The following is a 27,331-nucleotide window of genomic DNA, read 5'->3' as shown; positions in this document are numbered from 1 at the left end:
TGCTTTTGAAGCAATGGAGACTTAAAAATTGGACTGTACAGTAGGGCCATGATGAGCTGACAATCGTTTCTGTCTCTGGACCTGTCACTATAGAGAGAAGGAAAACATATGCCTATGGGTCCTATGTACCTGCTATAGAAAGCAGGATCATGTCTGTAGGTTCTCAGTCATCCAGGTCATGGTAGTCTTGAGAGCTTGAAAAGCAGGCTTTTTTCTTTTTTTGGAAGTCATTTCCCACTGGGGGAAACTTCACCTTAAGATGTTCCTCCCGGTGGGAAACAAGCCCCAGTAGGGATTTATTACCTAGAACTCTCCACCGGTTGTTCTAGAACTGAAGAACCCTCTTGGGTGAGATCCAAAACACCTTCAAAAAAAGAAACCTTAAGAAGTCCAGATGCCTTCTTTCCAAGCTCTCAAGGTAGGATGAATACGTTAGTATGAATAGCAGCTCAGTGAGGAGAAGTTCAAGGGCTTCCTGTGGGATTAAACAACTCATCTTGGCAAGACATCCACAAACTATAATAAAGACCATACAGGCAGACACAAATTCAGCCATAGTACTACAGCATTCACTGAGGCACTGGACAAGCCTTAGCCCCTCCCCTGTTGAGTACCCTTTTCAACCCTCCACCATGCACCAGAGCACATTTCATCTGGTGGGTTGCCATAGAGTAACATTAACTTCTGCAATATCAAGGTGTCTCTTCATAGTCAACATTAATCTGACACTTATCCAGAATGACTTAGTGTACAAGCACCAACAGCAGGATGAATGATACGTGAAAAGAAGCAGAGGCAGAACCTGTTAATATCTTAGGAAGAGAGTTTGGCTGGCTAACAAGAAACATTCATCTCTCACTCTAATCCAGCAAGACTTACAATAGCAGCAAACGGTAATGAAAGGGTGAGACAGGGAGTAAATGATAAAGGTAGATGTACCACCTCTAGCATCGTAGGTAGATAAAAGGCTTCAAGCCTGGCTATTCTTCTCAGATTCTCAGTCTTTTTTTTTCTCTTTTGGCAGGTTGCCCATTACTCGCTAAGGATACCTGATCTCATCCATTCTTTGGATAACACTATCATGTTTAATACACGATTATAGGTGTTATGGGACACATAAAGTCTCTGACTTGTATTTTGACAGCTGACAAAAGTACCCATATTTTTCTGATTGCTTACACTTTTACAAAGTATTCCCATTAACTTTTTTGTAATACTGTATTCATGTCATTTCTTCTACAGCACTGTAATCTTCAAGAGCCAAATTCGGCTTAAGTAACTGGAAGCGAGACACTTCAATTCACTATGGATGAGTGCCATGAAACTCTGCCAGTGTAGTAAAATTAATTTTGTACAAATCAAGTTTGTTCTGTTGAGCAGACTCTAATTAATGTTAAGAAGTTTAAGTAGGAAACTTCCATCTAACCTATTTTAATGATTTTTTTAATCTCCTTCATTCCACTTTGAATACAAATTAGTTTTTGTGTCATGGCCAGCGACGGTTCTCCTGGCATATTGGTTTGGACGATTATTATACAGTTACATGATTAATGTAGCTGTATTATATATTAATATATTTTCTATATTATATATTTATTTATGTTTCGCTTAAGTCATTATGAATGCAAGACAGTCCAAAGCATCATAATATTCTGAGGCCTTGAAACACTGTTGCATGAGCAATGCTCTAGTGCCTACAATATAGATTACATATAATATAAACCACAATAACAGAAGGAACGAGTGACCGAGGATAACACTACTGTTTACACGACAGATGAAGACGCATAAAACAGGAGCCGAGGGCACATTCAAATGAACATTTTTTTAAATTAGCTGTTTATGTTAGTGCTACAAAAGCAGACAGACCACACTTCTAATAATACTGGCTGTCCTCTGCCTCCCTTCGACTCTTCTGCTGTCCTCTTCAGCTTGATGTATATTTGTACTGAATCCTTCTATCCCTGTTGCTCCTCTCTTTGTCTAAGTGAGTCTCTTTAGCTCAGGTACATGCTTCAGGGAACAGACAACAAGACAATCAGAATAAACTCTCAGAGATAGCTGAGGAAATCCAGCTACTAAGGTTAGTGTTTCTGTCTGCCCCTTCTCCTGCCTTCTCTTTTCCTTCTTGACTACTCAGTTTTTTTCCATTTTCTCTTGTTGGGTAGCAAGAGAAGGATTAGCTGTTTATATATATATATATATATATATATATATATATATATATATATATATATATATATATATATATATATATATATCTGGAGATATTGATGATTAAAAATTGATGATTTGTAAGTTGAAATTATGAAAACTTGAAGCACACACATATGGTTCAGTCAAGCTACTCTTTAACGGTGAACAATTAGAGACAAAATTTCTTAATTTTAGCTGATTCACAGCAATCACTGGATTGGTTTCAGGGGCGGATGCCCTCACTTGACGTTGACTGTTTCAGATTTCTGTGGTCGCCCGCAATTTGCATGGAAGACGCAATATTGTATGCAAACACTTGCTAACTAACCACTAAACATTAACAAAGCTTGAAAAAAAAATGCAACATACTTTAACTTTGACAGCAAACGGTCTCCATGCAGTCTTTGCATGCAATCTTCACACTTAGCTGTGGGTTAGTGGCGAGTTAGCGAGTGTTTGCAGACAAGTCTGCATCTTCCATGAAAGTTGCAGGTGATTGGAGCAAACGGCCACTGACCAAAGCAATCACAAAGAGGTTTATCATGCAGCACTCTATACCGCTTTGCGACCATTTTCACCTACCGACTGCTAGCAACCTACAGCCAACCGTTCAAGGAATACACATTTTTCTCTAGTAACCAGTCATTGCCAAGCACTCTTAAAACAGTCTCTAGGCCTGTGCTTTCTAATTTACCAAACTTTCCAGTTTACTGTTAATATTGTACAAATCTGAGAGTTAGTATTTCACAGGAATGCATGGGTCATGGATGATCTGAAGGGAAGGAAGAAATTTTCAAAGTGTGCACAATCAGTCCTACAACAGTTTGCAGAAAATAGCTTCAGGCAGCTTCCTCGATTCAGATTTTTGAGTCCACCAAGCGATATTTGAGTGCTTGCACATATGAGATATTTTGGATTATATGCTCCCCACATATAATACTGCAATAAGTGTTCTTCTTGACTTTACACACAGAGGTGACATCTTAGACCTGCTCACCTTGCTGCCTTGCTGGTGGCTTGGCACGAACAAACTTTGATATGCTAATTCCCAATCTGATCTTTCTGCTTGTAATTAAACTGTTACCGAAGCACACATATTTAGTCTTAGCAACTACCAGTTTTTGATACTTACTGTTAAGCAGCTATATGACAGTGGAAGTGCTAATCAGTGCTTTGCTTAAAGGCACACTGGCAGTACTCAGTGAAAGAGTGGCAAGCCTCCTACCCATCTGCTGTATTTATTCTGTCTGTTTGGGAGAAAATTTGAATATTCTGTTCTAAAATTGCTTCTCTAACCTCTACTACTGCCCAAATAAATGTCCCCAGTATCCCAGATGAGTGCTCCTCATTGATTTATTTTTGAAGTGCTCTGTCTTCGTCCTAAATGGAATATCATCAGCCAAGCACAATGGTAATGCACTCTCTCTCCACCCCTGCTCTCTTTCTCCTTTCACTGTCTTTTATCCACTCTCGCTATCATCTCCCAAGCACAATGATAATGCTCCCCAGGCGTGCATGTATCCGCACAAAAGCAGACAATAAGGCAGATATGAACCGATATACTGTCACGTCTCACTGGTTCGTTACACTTTGTACCTAAACCAACATGCAACAGAGAGGACTGGCTGAAATTCATCAGTCAAATTAAAGCCTCTATCCATTGAAAGCACCACACGCACTTTGTCTATCACAGTTTGGTTGCTGCTTCTGAGGTGCATGAGTTGTTTTGTGGTTTTCTGAACCAGATGGAGGAGGGATCTGGGGCCAAACATCAGGGACTCTGGGAATCAGTGGGGTGTCTGTGTACATGTGTGCATGCATGCCTCTTGTTTATGTGGGATCATCACTCCTGAGTGAGCTTCCTGAAGTAGAACCCTGGTTATGAGCTTTTACACACACATTCACAAAGACACCCTCACAATGGGTGGGAAGGGCAGTGATTGGGCCTCAGCTGCTTCTTGGCCAGCCCTACTGGGCAAAGCGAACTGGGCAGGATTCATCAACACTTTTCTCTAACAAGCTCTGCATCTATCTCCTACAATCTGCTGATGAGTAACAACAGGGAAGGAAGCGAGGAACACAGAAGGGGCAAGAGGGAGTGAGGTAAAAATAAGGAGTAAAGAGGCAGGACTGCTGTCTATGTCAAAATATCTAAATACATTACAAAGAAAGAGAATGACAAAATCCTAATTGGTACTGATATGACATAAAGGAACAGGGTACATACAGGACTTTGACAGAACATGTGAAACAAAATGAAGTCCCACCTGTAAGGTAGACCACAGATAAATCACTGGTTGTTTTTAATTGACAAAAATATTCAGCTTGAAAATACCAACCTCCATCATAACCATGCCGTTCTTAGAGTTACAGGCTGGACCTAAATTACACAAAAATCAACCGATGCCATTAATCAGTGGGTATTTGGGCTAGCAATAAAAGTCAAACCCAGTCTGCTTTCCAAACAGGATTAAAACTGGTGATTAGTCTGAGTAACAGCAAACTCAAACAATGTTCCACAGAAAAATAAATTCTAGCTGTGAAGGAGCTCCAGAAAAATCACAAGGGTAAGAGTAAGTTATTTCCACCAATCTAAGTATCCATCATAAAGCCCAATAAGTGCATGTGTCTGCCCTGTTTGACAGTAAATCTACTTTAATGTGAAACTGTTTGCTTGTGTGCGTCTTCCCCAGTGATGCTGCTGTCATGTTCAGCGCTGAGTTGTGGAGAGTCTTTATTTATTTACTGTAGCTGCTGATATCCAGTACTGTGTGAAAGGCTGCAGAAATCTGTGCATCAAACTGCAACAGCTGCATTACTTCAGGCAAAGAACTTCAGTCTCACTCATCATCAGCTGATCAGTATTAGATGCCTCGTCAATCACCTAATCAAATTCAAACCATTAATGATGAGCTTAAACTCGCCTCTCTCTCTTTTTTTTTTTTTTTTTTTAGATAAAACAAGCTGCTGCTGACTAAAAACTTCTTGCTCGAGCCAGTTGAAAAATCTCCAGAGGCAAAGTCGATTTACATCCATCTAAACTAGCTGTCAGAGGTCTCATCCAGAATTTAAGTCTGCTCAGACTGCTTTAAGAACGCTTCCTCAAATTTGCCATGTTGATGCTCCTGGAACACAGCAGTGCAAAAAAAAAAAAAAGAAAAACACAAAGTCCAATCTAAAATTTCCTTCAGCTGCAAGCGTCTGAGATTATCCACCCTGCATTAACTCTGGATTTGTACTAGACAAAAGTCCAGCAGGAAAAAATACTTTTGGTTCAGTGATTTTACTAACGTCCCTGCAGGAACTCTTGAAAACTGCTTGGATATGTTCTATGAGCAACAGCTTTGTTTCTGTTGGTAGCCAAATATCCCCTCTCAAGAAAAACCAGTTAGTTGGGCATCAAATGAGAAATGTGAAGTTACAATGCAGCACGATGGCTTACCTGGCAATGCTCCAGTCAGGTTCAATCTTCAGAACAGTGGGGTCTTCTGTATAGTTAAACTTGACTTCTGGGTTTCTGAGCTCTGCATCATCGATGTCCACCAAGACTGAGGTACTTCCTGGTGTCAATCCAGCTGGTGTAACGCACACTATCTCACGGGAATTCCTCCTGGATGGACAGATAGAGGAAAAATTGGAGGAAGTTGATTCCACACCCAACACAGACTTGAGCCGAGAGCAAATTATATAACTAATGTCAACACGCTCAAATCGAGGGCTGTATTTTCACTTTTCCATTTACCAGGCACTGAAAAGGTAAAACCCATTTCACCACAAAAGGTTGTAACCCTTCTTTTGAAGGTATAAAGTTTCTGATTTCTTGCAGGAATTTTCCAATTAACTAAGAATTATTGGACAAGAATACATACAGAGAGAATAAAGGAGAAGTAAAATTAGTTTTGAGAAGGCAACTATTCACATCTAACAGAGGAAAATTCTTAGCAGCACCCTAGCAAGAAGCTAGAAGTGCCTAATCACTCAGAATTAGAGAATAAAGAATTATAATAATAAAGAGGCAATGATTTCTTTCTTGTGTCAGGGCATTTATTTCATACTGAGGACCAAGTGGAAGAGATGACATATTAAATGACTTTTCCCTTGTAATTACCAATGTCTGTCCTGTGAAGCCAATTAATCTCATGCTCTTTAAGTCATCTTGTAAACTGCCTATCTGATTAGATAATTCTGCTTGTAACCAGAGCACTTCAGCTCATAAAACAAGCCAAGTCCTGCTGTTTGATCAGTCTCATGACCTCCTGGAATATACAAATCAAAGTTGGTTTTTCACTGGAGTCCCAGTGTGAGAGGCCAAGACAGAACATGCATATGGTTAGAAAAAAACCCCAAAAACATTAGGAACAATTATACGCACGTACAACTGGGATTAACAACTGTTCTGTCAATCTATCAGCAGTAACCTACAAGGCTTAAAAAAGAAGCCAACACTTAGTGTCAAACACTGCAGTTCCTTTGAGAATTGCCACTTGAGGATGGTTCAAAAAGTGGGTCAATCCCCACAGATTCCCCTGTTAAAATGTCTAACCTAAGAGTAGAAATTAATATGTCTACAGTCTAGCTAAAAAAAGAGTACTTTGTCTCTTTAGCTAATTTGCCCCAATCATATTAAAGTTATATTTGAGTAGAGGTGTGGCCAGACTGAGTTACAGGTGGATGTGGAAAGAGTGGGGCTACAGCTGCTAGCTATCTGCTAGGCTTCACCTCCCATAATCTGAAGTGTTTCTACTGCTGGAGCTATTATCTAACTAACAACATGCCAACAAATATGCTACTTTTTCATCAGAGCGTAAAAACACAAATGTTAACATGTTTGCTGGCACGACAAAATAAATTGGTGAACTTGAAATGTGTCGACTATATTCCTGAAGTTTTGTGCTAACGGTACCCTGATACCTTTAGATATTGAATGCTGGATTTTTCCTAGTCGTATTTTTACATTAGTGTGGCTGAGCCATTAAATATGGTCAATTCTGGCTAATAAAAACATACTGCTGTAGCTATAAAGCTAGCTGACACTTCAAAAAGACTATAGGACTACAAATTGGGTGATGTTGTAGTAGCTATAGCCATCCTTTATATACAGTCTAAGCTCTGGAGCCATTATTTAGATAACTACATCGAATCTGCGGCTGTTTGCATTTACCGCTCTTATTTACATTTCTTTATTTTAGCCCTTTTGGATCAGATCATCAAAAAAATGACGTCAATAATCAACGTTACCAGTCACAAACACCGGGGGGGGGCGGGGGGTTAAGAGAGTTTATGTGTGCTGGCTGATCCCACAGGCAAAATAACATTTTGAATTGCAGTCTTGAGTGCAGTCCTCCGTAGATACATTATCTAATATGTATTTAGCACAGTTGAGTGGTGGCTGCTTTTCTGGGCCATGACTTCACAGGAGCAATGTACAGTACGTGTGTGTATATAGAAGTACGTGTGCGCACTTCAATTTAGTCCTGCAGAATCTATTGTGCCTCTTTATACTGTGGCAGCCACACAGAGAGAGGGAGAGAGTGTGAGGGAAAAAAAAAAAAAAAAAAAGGATAGAGAATCTACAATATCCAGTCTCCTGGGTCCTTTGGCCTGTAACCATAGCAACCCCATTCAGAAAGAACCCATGCCCCGGCAATCTTCACAAGATGCCACAAACACAGTCCCACAGTTAGGGTGTGACGGATAAAGACAGAGTTGAGGTGAGCGAACAGTTGCGGTGAAGTGGAGTCTGCGGGATTACTGCGAGGAGGCTGCGGCACCAAAACGACTGCTGTGACATCAAAGCTAGCGTACGCTTGCTTCAATAGAGATTAGCTTTGAGAGGCTAATCCATGTATTTGACATGCAAGCGACTGTGGTGATAGTTTGGATTTTTTTTCATGCAGTAGATTAGGGAAAGCCTGTGTGAGTGCAGACAAAGAGATGCGAGCAACAAGCGTGCGCACACGCGCCTTAATACAAACAGTCATGATCCCACACACACGAGAAAAAAACTGACACACTGATTACATGCTTACACGTGCATGTAATATCTTTATGATAATGATATTTTTTTGCCGTACACACAAACAAATCTTCAGACAGAGAATCCTTATTTATGCACACATTTCTTTTAGCTTTATTTGTTCGTTTTCTGCATCATCCTTTTCACTGAAAGTGTAAAAATATAACTTTATTTTACTATCTTAAGTGTTCCTTATTAGTCTCGTTCTTATCTAAGGCCCACTGCATTCCTCCGTTTTCCTAAAGGGGTTAGTTTGATATATTTTAAATAAAAACAGTCTTACTTTTTGAACTGGCAGAGCTGTGGTCCGATGCTGACAGACACGTAGCTGCCGGCGTTGAGGTAGCTCCCCTCAATGGTGACGCGCGTGCCGCCTGAAATGGGCCCCTGGGACGGCTGGATCCGGGTGAAGAACGGAGTCTGCAAAGAAAAGAGGAAAAAAATATATATTAAAAACATGTTTGTTCTTATTAGCTCAGTTATGATTTAGTCCACTATTTAAATTTCTTGGAATCTGTCATTTCAACACAGCCCTGAGCAAAAACAGTGGTGAAAAGTATGGCACACAATGGATATGCATAATTCATATGATAAATCTTTGTAATTGTGGTAAAACAACAACAACAAAACAGAACACACAGTTTTTCATAAATGTGTCACATGCAACCATAAGTGCTAAATGCTAGCACAGAAGTGCCAACATGAGATCTAGCACATTTAAAAACACTGTGAACCTCTTATGATATAAACCTTTGCACAGTTACTGGAGATGCCTCAACAGTGGGAGTGTTTCTTGATTTGTCCCGGTCTACAGAGGAGAACCAAGAAAAAAAGAGTTTTTGAAGCCTCCTTGCCAGGGTCCTTACCACAAAGGTGAACGGCCGTGGTGACAGGGCTCTATAGTCGTTGACGCAGTCTCTCACACACACCTCCACCTGAGCCTCTTGGACCCTGTAGCCGGTAGCATCGTTCAGCAGACAGACTATTCTGCATATGGAGAGATTGTTTAAATCCAGCTTCAAACAGAAGCCTCTTCATTCATCATAATGTCACATATTCACAGTGTAGGACACACAGTACATGCTTTAGACACAGTAAAAAAAAAAAAAAGGAGCGAATGGTCAGCCGCGTGACCACAGTAGTCTCTGTGCAGACTTCACACTGCACCAAAATGCTTCACACTATAGATCTCAATCTGCAGTTCAGGAGTAGAGATAGAAAAAAAAAAAAAAAGTATCCAACTAGGGAGTGATGCAGAGATGTCAGGAATAATGTGCAGAATAACTGATGTGTGTGTAATATTTGAATAGAGATGCCCTCTATCTCAACATGCATCATTTCCCAACTAACTGCACTTCAGAGAGATTGTTTGATCTGTGTGAACTCAATTCCTCAGCCGTGTAGGACCCTGCAGAGGAGTAAATGTCAGTATGGAGGGATGAAAAAAAAATAAAGGAAAGAGCATATGTAGAGAGTAATGGAGGGGAACGACAGATGGAATTTACAGACGAAAAAAAAAAAAAAAAAAGCCTGATGTCACTATCCTTTCAGCTGCTGAATGCGGATGCACCTATACACAAATGTGTTCTGGTTGACATTTTTTCTGTCCTTTGATAGGCCAGGATCAGAGACGTACACGTTGCAGCTTCCTCTTTGTGTGCGTGTCCTTGAAATTATGTGTGATTCTGTGAGAGAGTGATTTTGGTTGTCTGTATGTGCCTGCAAATGTATTGATCTGTCGTTGTAGGCTTTGTGAGCAGAGATACAGTGCTGTGAAAAAGTATTTGTTATGTTTTTGGATATTTGTCACATTTGCATGTTTCAGATCATCAAGCAAATGTTAATGTTAGACAAAGATAACCTGAGAAAATACAAAATGCAGCTATTAAAGGAAGATTTAATTTATTACAGGGGAAAGCTTTCCAAACCTACCTGGCCCTGTGTGAAAAAGTAATTGCTCCCTAAATATATTAAGTGGTTGTGCCACCCTTGGCAGAAAGAACTGCAATCAAATATTTGCAATAACTGGCAATGAGTCTTTCACATCACTGTGGAGGAATCTTGGCACCCCCTTCTTTGCAGAATTGTTTTCACTCAGGCACGCTGGAGGGTTTTCCAGCATGAATGGCCTGTTTAGGGTCACACCAAAGTCCAGACTTTGACTCGGCCACTCCAAAACCTTCGTTTTGTTTTTACAGCCATTCAGAGGTGGACTTGCTGGTGTGTTTAGGGCCATTGTCCCGTTGCATAACCCAAGCATGCTTGAGCTTCAGGGCACAAACTGCTGGCTGGACAATCTCCTTCAGGATTTTCTAGTATAGAGCAGAATTCATCCTGATGCAGCAAAGCAGCCCCAGACCATCACACTACCCCCACCATGTTTGACTGTTGGTGTGATGTTCATTTTATGAAATGCTGTGTTAGTTTTAAACCAGATGTAATGGGACACAAACCTTTTCCAAAAGTCTTGAGGATCATTAAGATGATTTTAGGCAAATGTGAGACGAGCCTTTGTGTTATTTTTGGTCAGCAGTGATTTTCTCCTTGGAGCTCTCCCATGGATGCCATTTTTGCCCAGTCTCTTTCTTATTGTTGAGCCATGAACATTGACCTTAACTGGGGCAAGCTGCTATCGATGAGTCATCGATGAGCTCTTGGAGTAGTTTTGGTAGCCAAGTTTTCTCCATGTGTGGATAACGGCTCTCACTGCGGTTCACAGCTTTGTAACTCCTTCCAGACTGATAGATGTCAGTGACTTTGTTTCTCACCTGTTCTTAAGTTACTTTGCGTCGTAGCATGGTGTGTTGCTTTCTGAGATCTTTTAGCCTGCGTCACTTTGTCAGACATGTTGTGTTTAAGTGATTTCTTGTTTCAGCAGGTCTGGCAGTAATCAGACCGGGGTGTGGCTTGTGAAATGAAACTCGGTTTTCCATTTTATGATTTATGATTTAAGTGGGCGGGTGAGGGAATTACTTTTGGCTTGAATAACTTTTTCCCCTTAATAAATCATCATTTAAAAACTGCCTTTTGTATTTACTCAGGTTATCTTTGTCTAATATTAAAATTCTAGGAAATCAGGAATAAGGCAAATAATTTCCCTCAACACTGTAGACGTGGGCCTTTTTACCAATTTGTGTCTGTGTGCACATGCATGCATACTGCACGTGCGCGCTCTGCCCCTTAACTTACCTTTCGGCACTCACGTACTCTTCCTCAACAGGCACACAGGGCACCTTCCCCAACCTGACGCCCATCTGGATGTCTCTGAACTGCAGACCCAGGTTTTCCCCCAAGATGGTCACCCTGGTTCCCCCTTGTCGAGGCCCGGTTTCAGGGAATAACTACAACAGCAAGACAGTGGAGGGCAGATATCAGAAAAAAATGAAGTGAAGGAAATAAAAACACAAAAAAGCCAATTTTTTAACCTTTTTTTTCACCTTTTTATTTCCACCCTATATTTAAATTTGCATAATTAAACATACTCTCATTACGTCTCAAAGATTTCTCTGTTCAATTAGTCTTAAGTCCTAAAATGTTCCTCAAAGAGCATAAATGTACAAGAAAAGACCCAAATATGCACACACTTTATACTGAACTGCCTATATCTGTCGATTTAAGTTATAATGAAGAAGAATCGCCCTCCCGGCTTTGAAAAGCACTGAAAATGAGTTAAAGAGAGGGCATAAAAACCACCAAACACCGGTGTATAGAACCAAACTGGCATCATCTCCATTTAATTGAAACTTATTATGGCGGCTTGGCTTCATCGATGGGGCTGTGGATGTGTAACGCTCAGTCGCGTCGACGAATCATAATGTGATTTATCTAACCAGATTATGGCGCGTAACGGGGACAGGTGTGGTGTGACAAAACAAATATGGTGACTGATGGACGGTAGTTGTCACTGACACACACACACACACACACACACACACACACACACACACACACACACACACACACACACACACACACACACACACACACACACGAGTTGTGCAGACATGCACACACAAACCTAATCCCTAACAAGCATCACGAGGTAATTATGTGTAATCTGTCCATTGCCCTGTTCTCCTGCAGTGCTTGGCTGAGCACAGAGCGCAGTGTGGAAAAGCAAACTCAGGCGACATTATGGAGGCACCGCATTATTATACTACAGACAGTACCTGACAACGGACCTTGACAAATGGAGATTTTAGCAGCGCGGGGATGAACAATCTGTCTTCCCAGACACTTCAGATTTAATTCTAGATGTTTGCATGGAAGAAATAAGCTGAGATCCAAAACGTTTTCTGCACCGTGCTTCAGAAAAAAGCAAAGCTAAAACAGCTGGAAGTTAAATGCCTTGCTCAAGGGTAGCGTTCTAGTTATCGATGTGGGGAATTCTTTCACATGCTGTCCACCTGAAATTGTTCAGGGCTTGCATAAACAGCCTCCTGCACGGGCTCAGGAACACTTCTGAAAACTAGTCTCAGCTTCTGTGTTTCCAAAGTTAAAACAAGAACCTGAACCCCTGCTGCCTTCTCTGGGCTGGGTCCTATTTAATAAGGACTGGTGTGAAGTGGAAAACTGGCCTGTGGTCTGACCACTATAGACTGAAATTTTGGTGTTATAGCAATGCATTAGCACACGTGTCAGTGGTAACATGCTCAATAACATTTACAGGTTTTGGGGGTAAGACGTGCTGCTATCTTTTTCAGGAAGGGTCTGGCTTATTTCAGCAAGACAATGCCAAACCACGTGCGTGCCTAAATTGAATAAAATAAATTGTATAAAATACATGCCACATTATGAAATGAAAAATAAGACAAGGGAAGGAAGGGAAAGCCCTGAACTGGAGGCAAAAATGCCCCAGTGCAGGTTTTTTAACCTGTTTCTGGTATTGATCTCTCAGGTTTAACCTCTGACATACCGTCTTTTTACTATGTCAACAGGGTACAAATGCTCTTTAACTTATCAACTTTTGTTTTTAATCATAATTTTAAAGATTTTATCAGCTTATTAAAGCTAACATAGTCACCTAATGACTCTTTTACATGAAGGCTAACAAATGAAAGACTACCAGACAAACCACACTTTAGAGCCAATTAAATGTAGAGAAGGAAAAATCACAGCACCGCTGGCAGCATTATCCTATCATATAAAGAGACATAGTTACTATGCATAAACACACCATCACCAATAAACATAGAGCTGCTGCAACCGAGATTGCTTGTGTTTAAGAGAAATAAACATTTCACTGACTGAATATATCTTTATGATGATTAGACATGAGATGATTGTGTGTTTGGGTTTGTAAATGGATCCTTTACATGCTGCCATAAAAAAGAAAAGAAAAAAGTAAACTGAATTAAAATACTGGAGGGGGAGTCAGAACATTCTGGCTGGGTATAACGCTGCTTACTATTTGGAAGCTTACTCGCATTGGAACCTCAGGCGCCAGCGGAGCCTCGGTACTTTGGTCCCAGAAATACGATAGCTGGTAAACACTGACCAGAGCGAGTAGCCATCAAGCTCCAGGGTACGATATGGACAACAGATGTCAGGGTGTGGAAATGGGCCTTCAGATGGTTTTGGAAGAATGGAACCATGATACCACAAAACACAATATGAGCTAGCCACCCAGCCCTGGGATATAAACACTGGCAGAGCCACAGAGAGAGAAGCAACAGAAAACGAGAAAGAGGAGTGCTTTTAAAGGGATTTCCACCATTATGTGAGGGTGGCATTCAGAAAGGGACCAGTGATGACTATGGAGCCATATACTATCACACCATAAACACACATAATGGTCCCCAGGCCATGGCAAAAACCTTGCATGGGAACATACTTTTAAATAATACTGTCCAAGAAAGTGGTGTTACCCCGGAATTTTCTCTGTGTTTGTCTGAATTCCTCCAAAATACAGCTTTTATTTGTAATTAGGCTTAAAGGTGGACGTACATTCACAGCACTAGAGTACAGGCTTGGAAAAGCATATGGGGCTAGACACACAGCTGCTTGTGCATCAATTTGAAACAAAAATACTACAGCTGTGTTTCATAGAGGCTAGTATGGACACGTGTGTGTATATATGTATCTAGGTTTCCTTATGCTTCTGTGTTTCCATGTGCAGCTTTCTTAGTAAGGCATTAACACTGACGAGAACTGAGGTGAAACTTTCACCCAACTCATCTCGGTGCTTAATCTGTCTTATCTTCTCATATTTCATTTAGGAGACAAAGAGTTAGGGAATCTTTGTGCACAGTGTCACTGCATGCACACAGCATGATGAGTTCCAGAGAAAGGAAAACCTCAATAAAGCCACAACACTTTTGTTGAGTGTTTCCAGCTGTAAGTTAATCAGTGGACCACTGTTGGACCAATTGTTCTGATTTATATTCTACCAAAGGCTTCTGTCACACCGGCCTAGAGACCGTTTGGCAACTTCTGGTCAATAGAGAAAAATTTGTATTTCCCCGATTGGTTGGCAAGTGGCTTCTGGAGGGTGCTGGCTGAACCACCCCTTAGTTATGCTGCTATAGGCCTAGGCTGCTGGGTGGTTCCCATAATGCACTGTTTCTTTTCATTCACCTTTTTTACTCTGTTTATACTTCACTCTGCATTTAATCATTGGTTATTATTAATCTCTGTCTCTCTCCCCTCAGCCCAGCCGGTCACAGCAGATGACCCCCCCTCCCTGAGCCTGGTTCTGCTGGAGGTTTCTTCCTGTTAAAAGGGAGTTTTTCCTTCCCACTGTCACCAAGTGCTGCTCATAGGGGGTCGTTTTGACTGCTGGGTTTTCTCTGTACTATTGTAGGGTCTTTACCTGCAATACAAAGCACCTTGAGGCGACTGCTGTGATTTGGCGCTATATAAATAAAATTGAATCAAATTGAATTGAATATAACTTTAAGCTACTATGAATGAAAGAATGCAATGAATCGTATATGTATTTGTTATATTTGTCTACCATTATAAAATTCCTCTGACATGGGAAAGTGAATTTCTACTGGAACCTCAGTAAATCTCGAAAGTATAAAAGTGTGGCACCACAGAAAATGATAACCAGTGCTCAGTGAGCCTGTGGGCATGCAGAGGCGCCACAGTGTGGAAATGGGACCTCAAGCAACTTTGGACTCACGTTGCACTGATTTGACACAACACAACCGTTCCCTGGGTTCTAGCACAGACACCCTGAAGCTGTAAATGGACCTCATGTGTTTTCTGATGTAACAGAACCGCATTTGCGCTCTAACACACAAGTCTTAAGACCTGCCAGCAAAAAGACTAGCAGATGTAATTGTTCCACATGACAAACCAAACTGATCTAGGAACACAAATGCTAGAGGACTCATACTAGCAAAACATAGTGTCTGCCAGCTACTAACCACTAACCACTGAACTCTGGAGCTGATCAGCTCACAGTCTAACGCTGAATCTGAGGGTTTTGCTATGTCTCCTTTATTCAGTCTGACACTGTTTGGTGTAGTAGGATTTAAATTTTGACCATAGTTTTCTGCAAAGATGATAAAAACTGAATCTCCTTCCACCACGTCAATTATTTTGCCATCACAGCTAAGAAAGAAATGACCACTACATTTGTAGTGTTGGCCCGTTCTAACATATCATATAACATGAATGGAAAACAAATCCACTAAATCTCATTGCATTATTTCTCTCCCTTTGTTTGGCCACTTCTTTTAAGTACCGCTGACCAGGAAGCACTTGGTGGTAAAGTACTGGGGCGTCACTCTGCGGTGACGTGACCTTTTATATTACAGACCTAACCACACAGTAGCCACATCAAATCATTAGTATTACAGCAGTGGTTTCCTCATAGTCTGCCATCCAGCATCTACACACATTTTATTTGTGGGCACAATCCTGCTGTGGGCTGAGTGGTAACCAATAGCGCACGGGGCCATGGAAGACCAATTAAAACTGGGAAAGTTATGCAGTTTGAGAGTTCTGCTTTGGCAGAAACAAATATTCTTTTTACATTGTTCACTGTTCAGCTATTTGAAAGGGTTCACAGACTACAATAACATTAAAGGACTCTTGTTTTCAGTGGCATCAACTACTTACAGTATATTGAGAGACGTTGCAGCCTGGAAGCTGAAACTTTGAAGCTCTAGGATGCAGCTTTTGCTGTGTGTCCAGTTTAACCCGTTAAGTGGGTCACTGTGAAGTCAAAATTCTAATCTAGACGTTTAAGGGACTTTTATCTCAGACTGCACAGTAATTTTGCTTGTTACAGTGCTCACTGGGTCAGTTTAGGAATGCCACAGAATCTCGCCTTTTTGTGGACTGAGACATAACAGACTACATGTTGTTATGTCATGCTTGCTATTTGTCACGATACCTTGCGAGTTTCAGCAAAAGAATGTAAACAGACGCTGGCGATCGAAGCGGTGTGTACCACTAGCCGCTTCATTCCACCTAGCCTCACCAGCAACATCATTCCTCTGTTGCTTTTCCATGTTTATGGTAGATAAAGGAAAAAAACATTTAGTGGTCAGTTTCACTCACATTCCACGACCTCCCTTTGCTACATCGCTGGCAGACACTTCATGTGTGGTCGCCCCTCCTTGATTCACATTGTTTTTCCCCCATTTTGGTTTTGTGCATGATATTCTACAGTAGGTCAGGCCATGATCAGTGTGAAACTGTATCGTCCAAAAATAAATACAAAATCAATATTCAGATACTACTTGATACTAAAAATTACTATCGGGTTAGATACTCATTTGCAACAATATCAACACCAACATTGCTGGCTTTGCCTCCTCCAGATGACACACAACTTCACACAGCAACACTGCAGGCAGGCAGACACACAGCCCCTCCTCTCACTAGCAGCTCAACAGGACAAGAACACAGCCTACCTTACCCACTCTATCTGATCAGCAACAAAGTATTGTGCCAAACCACCAGAAGCACAGAAATAAACAGGGCTAAACAGGGAGTCCAGCTGAATACATTTGCACAGAACAGCACTGTTCTGTTTATTGCAAAAAAAAAAAAAACTCTTAAGTTTGTATTTTTTCACCTTTCGTATTGAGATATTTTTTTCATAGATATCAGTATCACATTTGCATTTTGCACAAATTTGTATCAAAAACTTTAACAGCCACATTTGGTGCAGTACCAGAACTGTTCTGGTGGAAAGGGTTAAGACTTTCTCTGGCTGCCTGATGTGTGTGTCGTATTGCACGTTATCAATGCAATTTTTTTTGTCACCTTATCCTTTCTCTGGAAAAAAAAAAAAAAAGCCAAATAAAAGGACAGTGATCACAAAAACTTGACAGCGTTATCACAGAGACTAATGAACCCAGTTTACATTAAAATAATGATGATGACCAAAATCGAACTTAAATCGAAGCTTCTGCACTTCTGAAGGTCTAACATGCAGCATTTGCTGTCCAGTTTAACCTTTTAAGCCCTTAAGTATGTAAACTTTAAATAAGAAAGGCCGGCTCACATAGACTGATTTCACAGAGTAACACTCAGCTGTCATACTGTATGCACTGCATGGTTTACCAAAGAATCACTTTTTGTGGCTGTGTTAATTATGCTGTAATAAGTCAACAAAATAACTTGCATGAACAGAACTGGAAATTATAATAATAATGGATCAACCTAAAAAAAATAAAGCTCCTAAAGTTATAACTTGTGATAAAATTAATATCACCTACAGGCAGAAAGACTGCGAATGAAGAGAATAAAAAAACATCTGCTATTGTCTCCATATCAGGGTGTCTTTGAGTCTCTACTTTTATTTATCTTTTATATATCTTGTTAGACATTTATTAGTCTGTTTCACACAACCTGTACTATTATCATAATATGAAAACACATCACTCACACAGCCTCTCCTTCTCATTTATGGCAACATAAAACAAACATGCTGGAAGCCTCCACATTCACAAACAGGCTGACTCAAATATGCACAGACAAATACACACACGCACAGCATTGATGATGTTTGAAAACACACATTCGTACTAACAAAGTGAGAACAAGCTGTGAAAAGAAACTAGAAAAGCAACTTAAGTAAAACAAAGGCAAATGAGTGATAATGAGCTGATAACACAGATTTAACAATTAATATGAAGAAAGTGTGACTTATATGTTATAGCCACTGGAATTGAGCTCAGACATTTCATTACTTGTGTAAAAAAATTAAAAAAGCAGGCTTGAATGCCCCTGAGGTCAAGTTGAAGACCAAAGCTAAACCCTGAGCTTTACAATCCTCTACATCAGTACATGTACAGACAGTGGCACACAAAAACCACCGTAACTAAAAGACAGTTTAAAAAAAAAGAAGCAAAACCAAACAAACTTTTACGTGGCTCTGTCTCTCCGGAGTAGCAGTTTGATGTAATAGTGAGTAATAATACCATTTCTGTGCCAAGGGCAGGCACAAGGTCCCATCATGTGTGTGTTTTAATAGCAACACATTAAAATGGAGCAGCTTTCATTCTGGGTTCAGGACACGTAGGGCTTTCGTGACCACGGGGGCTTCAACAAAGAGAGCTGACGCAACAGCCTATCAAGGTTCGCCGTGCCTTGGATCTCCACAGGTGACATGACTGTCTTCACGAGTTGACAAGATTACGCTCAAAGAAGCGGCGCTGCGTTTCGTCGCAGGCGATTTTAGAGCCGTATATCGTTGGAAGCAGTTTTGATCAGAAGAGTTTCGTTTGGCTGTCGTGGTTGGTGGACGTTGGTGTTGGAGGATTTTCTCCCCTTTTCTTTCCAGTGATGTACGCCTCACGCAGCACTGCATGTACTTATCCTGCATTCACTTTGAAGCCTCAAAAATCTGTCTACATTTGCATCGGTGGAATACTAAACTGCCTTCAGAGTATCTTTACATTTCAATTCAAATAGCAAGTGAAAGATAAAGATTTTAGTAAACGTTTTGAACCTACTGCACACCGCAGGAAACAACATGAGAAATTACAGATTCTTAATTATTAATTAATTTATTTATTAAAACTCTGGAATCATTACTTGTTAAATTATAACAGATTAAGTCCTGTCATATCCAATTTTTGTGTTTTTAAGAGTAAACCCTTTCATTTTACATAGTAAATAAAATATAAGACAAAAAATAAGTAGTTTAATAGAAACAGAAATGTACTGAAGAAAAGAGGATACTTTTAAAATGTTATTTATGAATCAGATTTGTCAAAAGACTGCTACATCAACAAAATTCAAAACAGAGGGTTAAACCTGTTGTCGCTCCTAAAATCGACCCCAGCTAAAACAGTTTACTGCTTTTTGCAGGAATTGTTCAAAAATTGTGTTGCGGATTTGGTTTGGTTAGTGGTGGCTCATATTTGTTTCCAATGCAGAATCGAACGCCATGTTGTTGAGCAAATCATCATGAAAAGATGCTGCCCACCCCAGATTCCTCTGGAAAGTTTTGCTGTGATTTGGAGCACACTCAGACTCATGCGAAAGGTCACCAGGCTCATTCCTCGCTTTCCATCTACCTGGAAACTGTTTCACATTAACTGTAGAAAATGTGGCGACTGAGTCTGTGTGTTGCATTTTATTTTGGCGTTGGTGCATTTGTGTGGGAGGGCGTCAAAAAAATGCTTTTAATTGCGTGCGGTACCCACACAGAGTAGATCAGACACCTGTAGAGTAATAGATGCCATTTACGCTCACATTCCAACAGACATACACTTAAAAATGCTAAATGACCCCCATGAACACAGAAATGACACAGTACTCCAAACTCAAGTACACAGTGACAACTGTCAACAAGCTGCTACGCACAGCCAGACAAACATCTAAAACTATATTAGCATGCTCCCTCTCATATACTCTATCAGTACATCTCAAAGCCTGTCATGCTCACAGTGGGTAATGACTTTTAAGTGTGCAGTCTTAGCAAGCAGACAGCTTACTTACCTTGGTGATTTTGGGGTGGGTGCAGCGGCTGTTTCCAGATGTGGCATGCATCCACCCTCCGCCTTCTGCCAGCTGCAGCGGGAGGTGGGAATTTCCTCCTCCGGTGCACTCCTGCCTGAGGGAACACTTCTTGTCCTGGACGCACCAACCACATTCAAATCTGGGGTTGGCCTTCAGGCACATACCGCAGCTGTCCCGCAATGCCCTGCATTTGTACAGGTGGGCTGGTGAAGAGATAGAAAGAGTTGAAGAGAGTCAAGATATGAGGGGAGCTCTAATCAAACATTACTGTCAAGTAAGTGCTGTAGAGGATTGAACGGGTGAACAACAGTCATAATACCCACTACATTTAAGTTGGTAAGAAAACTTAAGGGGCATTCATTTATTTATGGTTATGACATGTAGACTATCAGACAAATAACATGCTAGTTATCCAGTTTCCAAAATCAGTGTGTTATCTTGAAATTTAGCATCTAATATTCTAACTGAGGCCTGCAAATTCTGAGATGTAACTTCAGTTTCTGGCAGCATTGCACTCTCTGAGCACCGCACCTCTGACCTCAGGGTGAATTTACTGGGACGTCAGCTTCTGGGAAGATTGGCAACTGTCTGGAATGTTTTCCACTTACAAACAGTCTTTCTCTCTGTAGAATGATAGACTTCAAATTATTTGGAAATGCCCTTATAACCCTTCCCAGACTGACGGGCAGCAACAATTACTTCTTTAAGATCATTGCTGATATATTTCCTCCTTGGCATTGTAACACACACCTGAATGCTCCAGACCAGCAAACTGCCAAAACTTCTTTTACAGACATGGTCACACTTGCTGATGATCAGTTAATCAAGTGCATTTGATTAGCAGCACCTGGATCCTACTTATCCTCTTAATTCCTATGAAAGCAGTAAAGTTATGTTTAATTTTTCTCACACTGCTTCTGCATTTTGGCTTCATTTTTGTTAACTAAATAATGACACAGTGCAACATGTCAAGTGTTGTTTATCCAAGGTTGAAATTACCTAATTTGAAGACCTGCTAAGGACCAGATTATTTTTATGATATCCTGACATGTAAAACCTCAGAACTTTCTTGATTATCATGAACATCAATAGATTCTTTTTTTTGAGGAAAAAAAAAAACATTTATTAATAATTTAAAAAATCTTTCACAGAGTTACATTCCCAGTATTTTATGCTAGGCTATGCTAACTAGCCACTGGCTTATTCTTCATTTAGCTCAAGCAACTACTCACCTAACTTTTAATTTGAGAAAGCACTCCAGCACATTTCCAAAAACAAATGCTTCACTTATGTATTTCAGTTCTGTAGTACACAACTGTATGTCTTACTAAGCATCTGTCATGTTTTTGCATTTTGAGAAACTTTATATTCTGCATGATGCTTATGAAATATTTGATGAACAGAAAGTTTTGTAAGTTGTGAATTTGAAAGAAAGCAAGAGTGGTTAAAAAAAAAAAAAAAAAGCAATCAGGAGTTTCAGTGTATGAGGATGAGAAAGAGCAATGGAACGGCATAAATGAATGTTAATCACCCACACCAAACCTAAAACCTTCAGTAGGTGATTATTACCACTGCGAGGCTGCGCCGATGAGAAAATAACTGTTTCCGCAGATAAATGGAGGGGAAAAAAAATTAACAAGCCACCAAGAGGGATATCACAGAAATTAATTCAACAGGTAATGTCTTCAAACGCCAATAGGGAATTGATAATTTGTTGTGTAAAAAAAAAAAAAAAAATTCCCTCAACTCTGCAGAGTGGAAAAAGTCATTAAAAGTAAAAAATGAATAAATAAATAGATAAATAAATAAATTAAAACCTCAAACACCTAAGAAGTTGGAGGAGAGGGAGATGAAAGGAAGCGGGGAGGAGGGGGAGGATAAATTTTAGCTGCGCTTGTTAACAAAACAGCAACAAGAATTGTTATGAATTTAAAGATGGTGTGGGGCCCCGGGGAGGCCGAGGGAATCAGAGAAAACACCAAGCCAAAAAAACTGGGAGAAATTGAGAGGCAGAGAGAGAGCGAGAGAGAGAGAGAGAGAGGAACCTTATTCAAAAGAGAACGTGAGAGCCCGCGCAAACAAGACAGCAAAAAGTACCAGAAATGCTTCAATTTTTTTTTTCTTTACTTCTGTTTTGTCATCTGCTTATCGCCATCATAATTATCTCAGTTAAAACCTGCCGGCAGGTTTGTTTGCAGTCACACCAGTTAAACTGATGAAGTGGAAAAGCAGCGACGGGGGGAAAAAAAAAGCATGAGAACATGTAAGGATCTCCTCCCACCTCCTACTCTTTGTCAGCCAGACGGCAGCCGGACTTCAAAGCGAGCCTGTTCCGTATCCATCTGCCCGCCTCGGCCCTCAGCTCGGCCTAATCTGATTAGCTACGGCTCAGCTTAAAAGTAGCGCGACGCTAATTACTCTGAATCAAATGAATGATTTAATTAACATTAACATCTCCACTTTACACCAGGGCAAATCTGGGCCGGCGCCGAGCGGCGCTGCCTCAGACGAATGACATGGCTCTGATTCAGGAAGAAAAAAGACAGGGACAGAACTGGGAGGGATTATTAGAGGATGGAGAGAAAGAAAGGAGGAGAAAAGGAGGAGAAGGCATTTATAGGAATTGTATGAATGAGGACAGATGCTTTTAAAGAGTATCAGAGGTGTATTCTAATGCAAACCGCTACCCTCGGATGCTGCCTGCACAAATTCCCAGCCACCTTGTGAGTTGAGTAGCAAGCACTGCCACCTCCAAGTCACAAAAACAGGAACATTTGTGTCAAGTTCACACTCACACATACACTGCATCTAAGATCATTGGATTTCACACTCTCTGAGAAAAACACCACTATGTTTCATGCAAAGCACTCGCTGTGGCACACAATCCCGGAGGCCTGATTCGCAAGAGTTACCTGGATAATGTTGCCATACCCTCACGTCTGAATAATTGGATGTCAAAAACCCTATTATGAGTTTTATTCGAGGTTAAACCTGCAAAAACGTGTTTAAAAAGATGTGCTCTATTCATAATTTGTAAGAATGCCCCCCCCCCCCCCCCCCCCCCCCCCCCCCCCAGCTCACGCCTGTGAAGTGTGTTTATTTTCAAAGTATCAACAGTGAGCTGTGAGGAAATGTGGGGATTAAAGGTAATATTGGATTCTGTGATAAAGCACAGATGCTAACCTTAAATAGCATAAGCATTGTTACATTTCAGTCTTTTCTACACTTTAATATATTTGCTCTAATTCTCATTTATTTCAGCCTTGTGTGTTTATAACTGTTGCTGCTATTGTTGCTGGCATTGTGGATCATGCTGTTTGCACTTACAGGCCTCAGCTGAAGACTGTTTACCAGGGCAGAAAATACAAGCTCCCTGCTGCACTCTAAGAAGTTATATTGCATTACATTAATCATTTTTAAAAGTTTGTCTTTTGACTGACAGAAAACAGAATTTAGCCTTCCAGAAATGGACTTTTTGCTAACTGCATTAGGGATCTCCATCCGGCCACTTGTCCGCTGACCTTATTACCTCATGCTGGTTTATGTGAAGCTGGATTTCTTCATTGTCATCCAGTACTCAAGAGTTCAGTGATGGGAAACACACGAGCAGCAGAGTTGATTTAAAGCACCAAAACGGTGTGTGCCAAAGAACCTGTAAGCATTTTAATCTCTTTACAATTTATTACCAAAGCCTCTCAAATCCAAACAGCAACGTTCCCTAACCAAACTGGAATAAAACTATTTCCAACTTCAGAGCACTTTTCTACTCTGACTGAGCACTCAAAGCGCTTCTACAACATGTTTACAATCACCCATTTATACATGCACTTCCATATGAAGCTAAGTGCTTACTGTCTTCCATTCACACGCATTCACTTGGGGTTCATTATCTTGCCCAAGGATACTTTGGCATGCAGCCCAGAGCAGCCAGGAATCAAACCGTCAACCTTCCGAAATTAATCAATAACAAGACGGAACCAATTTTTCTGTTCAGGAAAATAAATGACTGTAATTTATCATCTTAATCAAAAATTAATAATATGCTTTATTATTATTATTTTATTATTCTTAAAAAAAAATGATTTGGTAATCACCAATACTGTTAAATTTATTTACTGGAATATTATAGCCTTACATACTATCTAAACTGCTGCTGTGTTTAAGACTTCAGCTTTGTTTTATTGCTATAACTGTAGTGCTAGCAAATCTTATTATTACATTGCTTTTTCAGAACATGGATGTCCCAACAATGTGCATTATTTGATAGAGTAGGTCAAAGCACCCACAGGTCTTCTGATAAAAGTTCCTTGCTTACTACTCATCAGAGTTATAAAGTCATTAAATCTATAGTTAAAAATTACAGTAATGTATCCATCAAGTTGGCTGCATCAAAATGAGATTATTTATTTTGCTGCGACAGCTACAACACCACGCTGCGCATGCTAAACACAAAGTGTTTAATCCCCAGAGAGGATGTCTCAGCACAGACAGAAAACCTTAAAAGAGGAAGTTTTATTTTTTTTTAAAAAAAAAACAAAGAAGCACAGAGAAGAATTAGGTTGTGACTGATGTGCAACTAATTTTCGAGCAATCTGCAAAAAAAGAACAGCAACGTCTAACAGCTATCAGAAGGAGGTCAGGCATAACAGAACGGATGCCGGAGTAAAATGTGCAAGTGTGTCAATTTAAGAAAAGCAAAGTAGAAAACAGAAAGGAGCAGAGCAGGACGGGTTAGTTAATCTGACTCTGCACGTGCATGCGCAGCAAAAGACTGTATGACACACTCGAGAGCAAGACTTTTATTATCTTGTGTAATGGGACGTCTAAAATCATTAGCCTCTACCACCCAATATATTACACTTGATAAAGAATTTTAAATTGGTAATTGTTTTCCACTTCATGCACAAATAGAGATTAAAAATAATAAATCCCATCCCTCCATGTCGCTTTCTGTTTTTCTTTATCAATCCCTTTACTCACCCCCCCCCCCACCCCACCCCACCCCCTGCCATTACGTAGTGCATTTATCAACCTGTCATCCACCCATCGCTCTTCCTCTTCATCCTTTCTTCTGCCTATTGCTTCTCCATTTGTTTATCTTCCTCTCTAACATCCATCCCTATTAATTTCTGTGTTGGGACGTTTGTTTGTTATCATCACTATCCATCAATCACTCCCTCTGGCCCTCTTTTCTTTTTTTTAAATCCCTAAGACAAGAACAGTGTTTTCCAAACCACTGCTACACTTTCACCTTTCTCCCTGATGGTCTGTCAAAAATGAAATTGCAGATTTCATATGGAGGAGGACAGCTGCACACGCTGTTGTTGCTTCGCAGAAAATCATTACAGGCAAATAAACAAGCAGGGCCAATTCCCTGTCTTTTTTGGAGTAACAGTGCTTACATGCTTCCCTCAAGGGCAGAAGACAATAAAGAAAGAGGCACAAAGAAAGGAAAACTCTCTACCTTGAATGTCGAACGGGTTGTCGATGACAAAGTTTCCATTCCACACCACAGAAAGGTCAACTGGTAGGTCACTGATGTCACTGCCCTCGTAGTCATACTGCAGGGAAGAAAAGGAAAGACGAGGACTGTGTGAGAAATTGTTGTTCTAGGATGGATTAAATGCAAATTGCAAATTGTACGGGATATAGTTTCATCTGCATAGTGATTCACCCAGACTTGTTCATTGCAGTGAAACAGCCAAAGCAGGCACGCAAGCAGAAATCCATATCCACCAAAACAGACATATTTCATGAATGCACGTAGAGAAAAAAAACAGATGGGTTACAGTTGAATGGACATGGAAGAACGCAGGCGGGGGTGAGGAGATGAGCACGGACGAGGGGAGGAAGATAGGGGATGTGGGAAAGGAGAGGTGGTCAAAGACGGCAGGGGAGCCAGAAATCAAAGAGGGGTATGTGTGTGAGAGGACCTTATTCATTTACACATGAGCTAAGTGGTGGGATGAGGGTAAGCGAAAGATAAGATACGGAGTGGTGTAAAGTGAAATTGGCATTTCCAATTTGCTCACTGACACACTGGATTTGGTAGACGGAGCTCAGCCATCCCATATGGGCAATGGGGCCTGAGACACACACACACACACACACACACGCACGCATGCACACGATAGTCTGAACTTTTCTCTACTCTACTCTGGAGTTGATCTGCTGTTGTTTTCCCACATACACCTGGACAAAATTAATAACCTCTTTTTCCTAAAACACACAAAAAAAAGTTGGAATTGCAGTTTCTGTCAGGAAGACCTCGGATGGAAGTTATTGGGAAGAGGTCGAGGTAGACAATTTGATGCTGGAGTGTTTTAAAATGAGAATGAAAGCACTGTTTCTTTTGCTAAAAACTCAAAATGATTTCCTGATCTGGAGCTTCTTTGATGAAGCGTAGATTACGTTTGAACAACTGAAGCTACACGCCTAAAGAGGCAACAGACAACTCCATCCATACCAAGAAGGCAGACTTTGCTGTTAGTTAATCTAACTGTCATTTTTAAACCCTTTCAAGTCCCCAAATTCTCTCCATCAAGGAAATGGCTGTCCGAGCTTCACTCTTGGTTTACTTTTGGTCTCCCTCTTTGCCATCTCCTGCTTCAGGATTCATTTTCTTCTGCTGAGTAGACTCAGAGACAGTTACTCCAGCTGTTCCTCTGTCCACCACTTCATCTACTTGGGGAAAGCTGCCAAAAGTTACCAAGAGAACCGAGGTGTTGTTCTTTTTTCCAGATTTAGTTGTATGCACGTTTGTATCCTGAGGCTGACAGGACTACACAGTGAAAGCAATTAAAAGCTTATAGGGAACCAAACTAAATGCTGTCCTCGTTCTACGTATAACCACAACACGACATTGCACAATCAGCACTAGAGTCTTGAGTTATAAACGATGAAATAAATGGACATCTTGAAGAAACAGAAGAACACAAACACGGGGGGAAAGAAAAAGGGAACATTGTAAGCAGCCACAGAAGACAGAGCGTGGGAAGTCTGAATCTTTATTGAGACAATAAGATGATGTGATGAACACAGACCAATGAAACCACAGGATTCTGGGATGTCAACAACACCAGAGAGGAGAGATTCAACCAAAAGCACTTCTGCCACAAAGGAACAGCTGATTGAACATATTCTCTTCCCACTAGTTCAATGTGACCCTGATGCACCAAGCACGAGGTA

At 40.6% G+C, this 27,331-nt stretch overlaps 1 protein-coding gene across 1 annotated transcript in view; it reads right to left on the bottom strand.

Annotated features, from left to right (window-relative positions):
- Positions 1 to 27,331, bottom strand: part of LOC115782672 (plexin-A1-like) — a 263,180-nt gene that overhangs the window by 59,819 nt on the left and 176,030 nt on the right. Inside the window, exons 10-15 of the mRNA XM_030732999.1 lie at positions 25,608 to 25,704; positions 20,123 to 20,346; positions 11,402 to 11,553; positions 9,079 to 9,199; positions 8,496 to 8,632; positions 5,639 to 5,806 (exon numbers count right to left, since the gene is read on the bottom strand). Of these exons, the coding sequence (XP_030588859.1) occupies positions 5,639 to 5,806; positions 8,496 to 8,632; positions 9,079 to 9,199; positions 11,402 to 11,553; positions 20,123 to 20,346; positions 25,608 to 25,704 (899 nt within the window). The remainder of the gene's footprint in view (positions 1 to 5,638; positions 5,807 to 8,495; positions 8,633 to 9,078; positions 9,200 to 11,401; positions 11,554 to 20,122; positions 20,347 to 25,607; positions 25,705 to 27,331) is intronic.

Source organism: Archocentrus centrarchus, chromosome 7 (assembly GCF_007364275.1).
Source record: "Archocentrus centrarchus isolate MPI-CPG fArcCen1 chromosome 7, fArcCen1, whole genome shotgun sequence".
In the NCBI taxonomy this organism is placed as follows: domain Eukaryota; kingdom Metazoa; phylum Chordata; class Actinopteri; order Cichliformes; family Cichlidae; genus Archocentrus; species Archocentrus centrarchus.
Note: the sequence above shows the minus strand (reverse complement) of the source record. Positions and strands in the feature narration are given on the sequence as shown.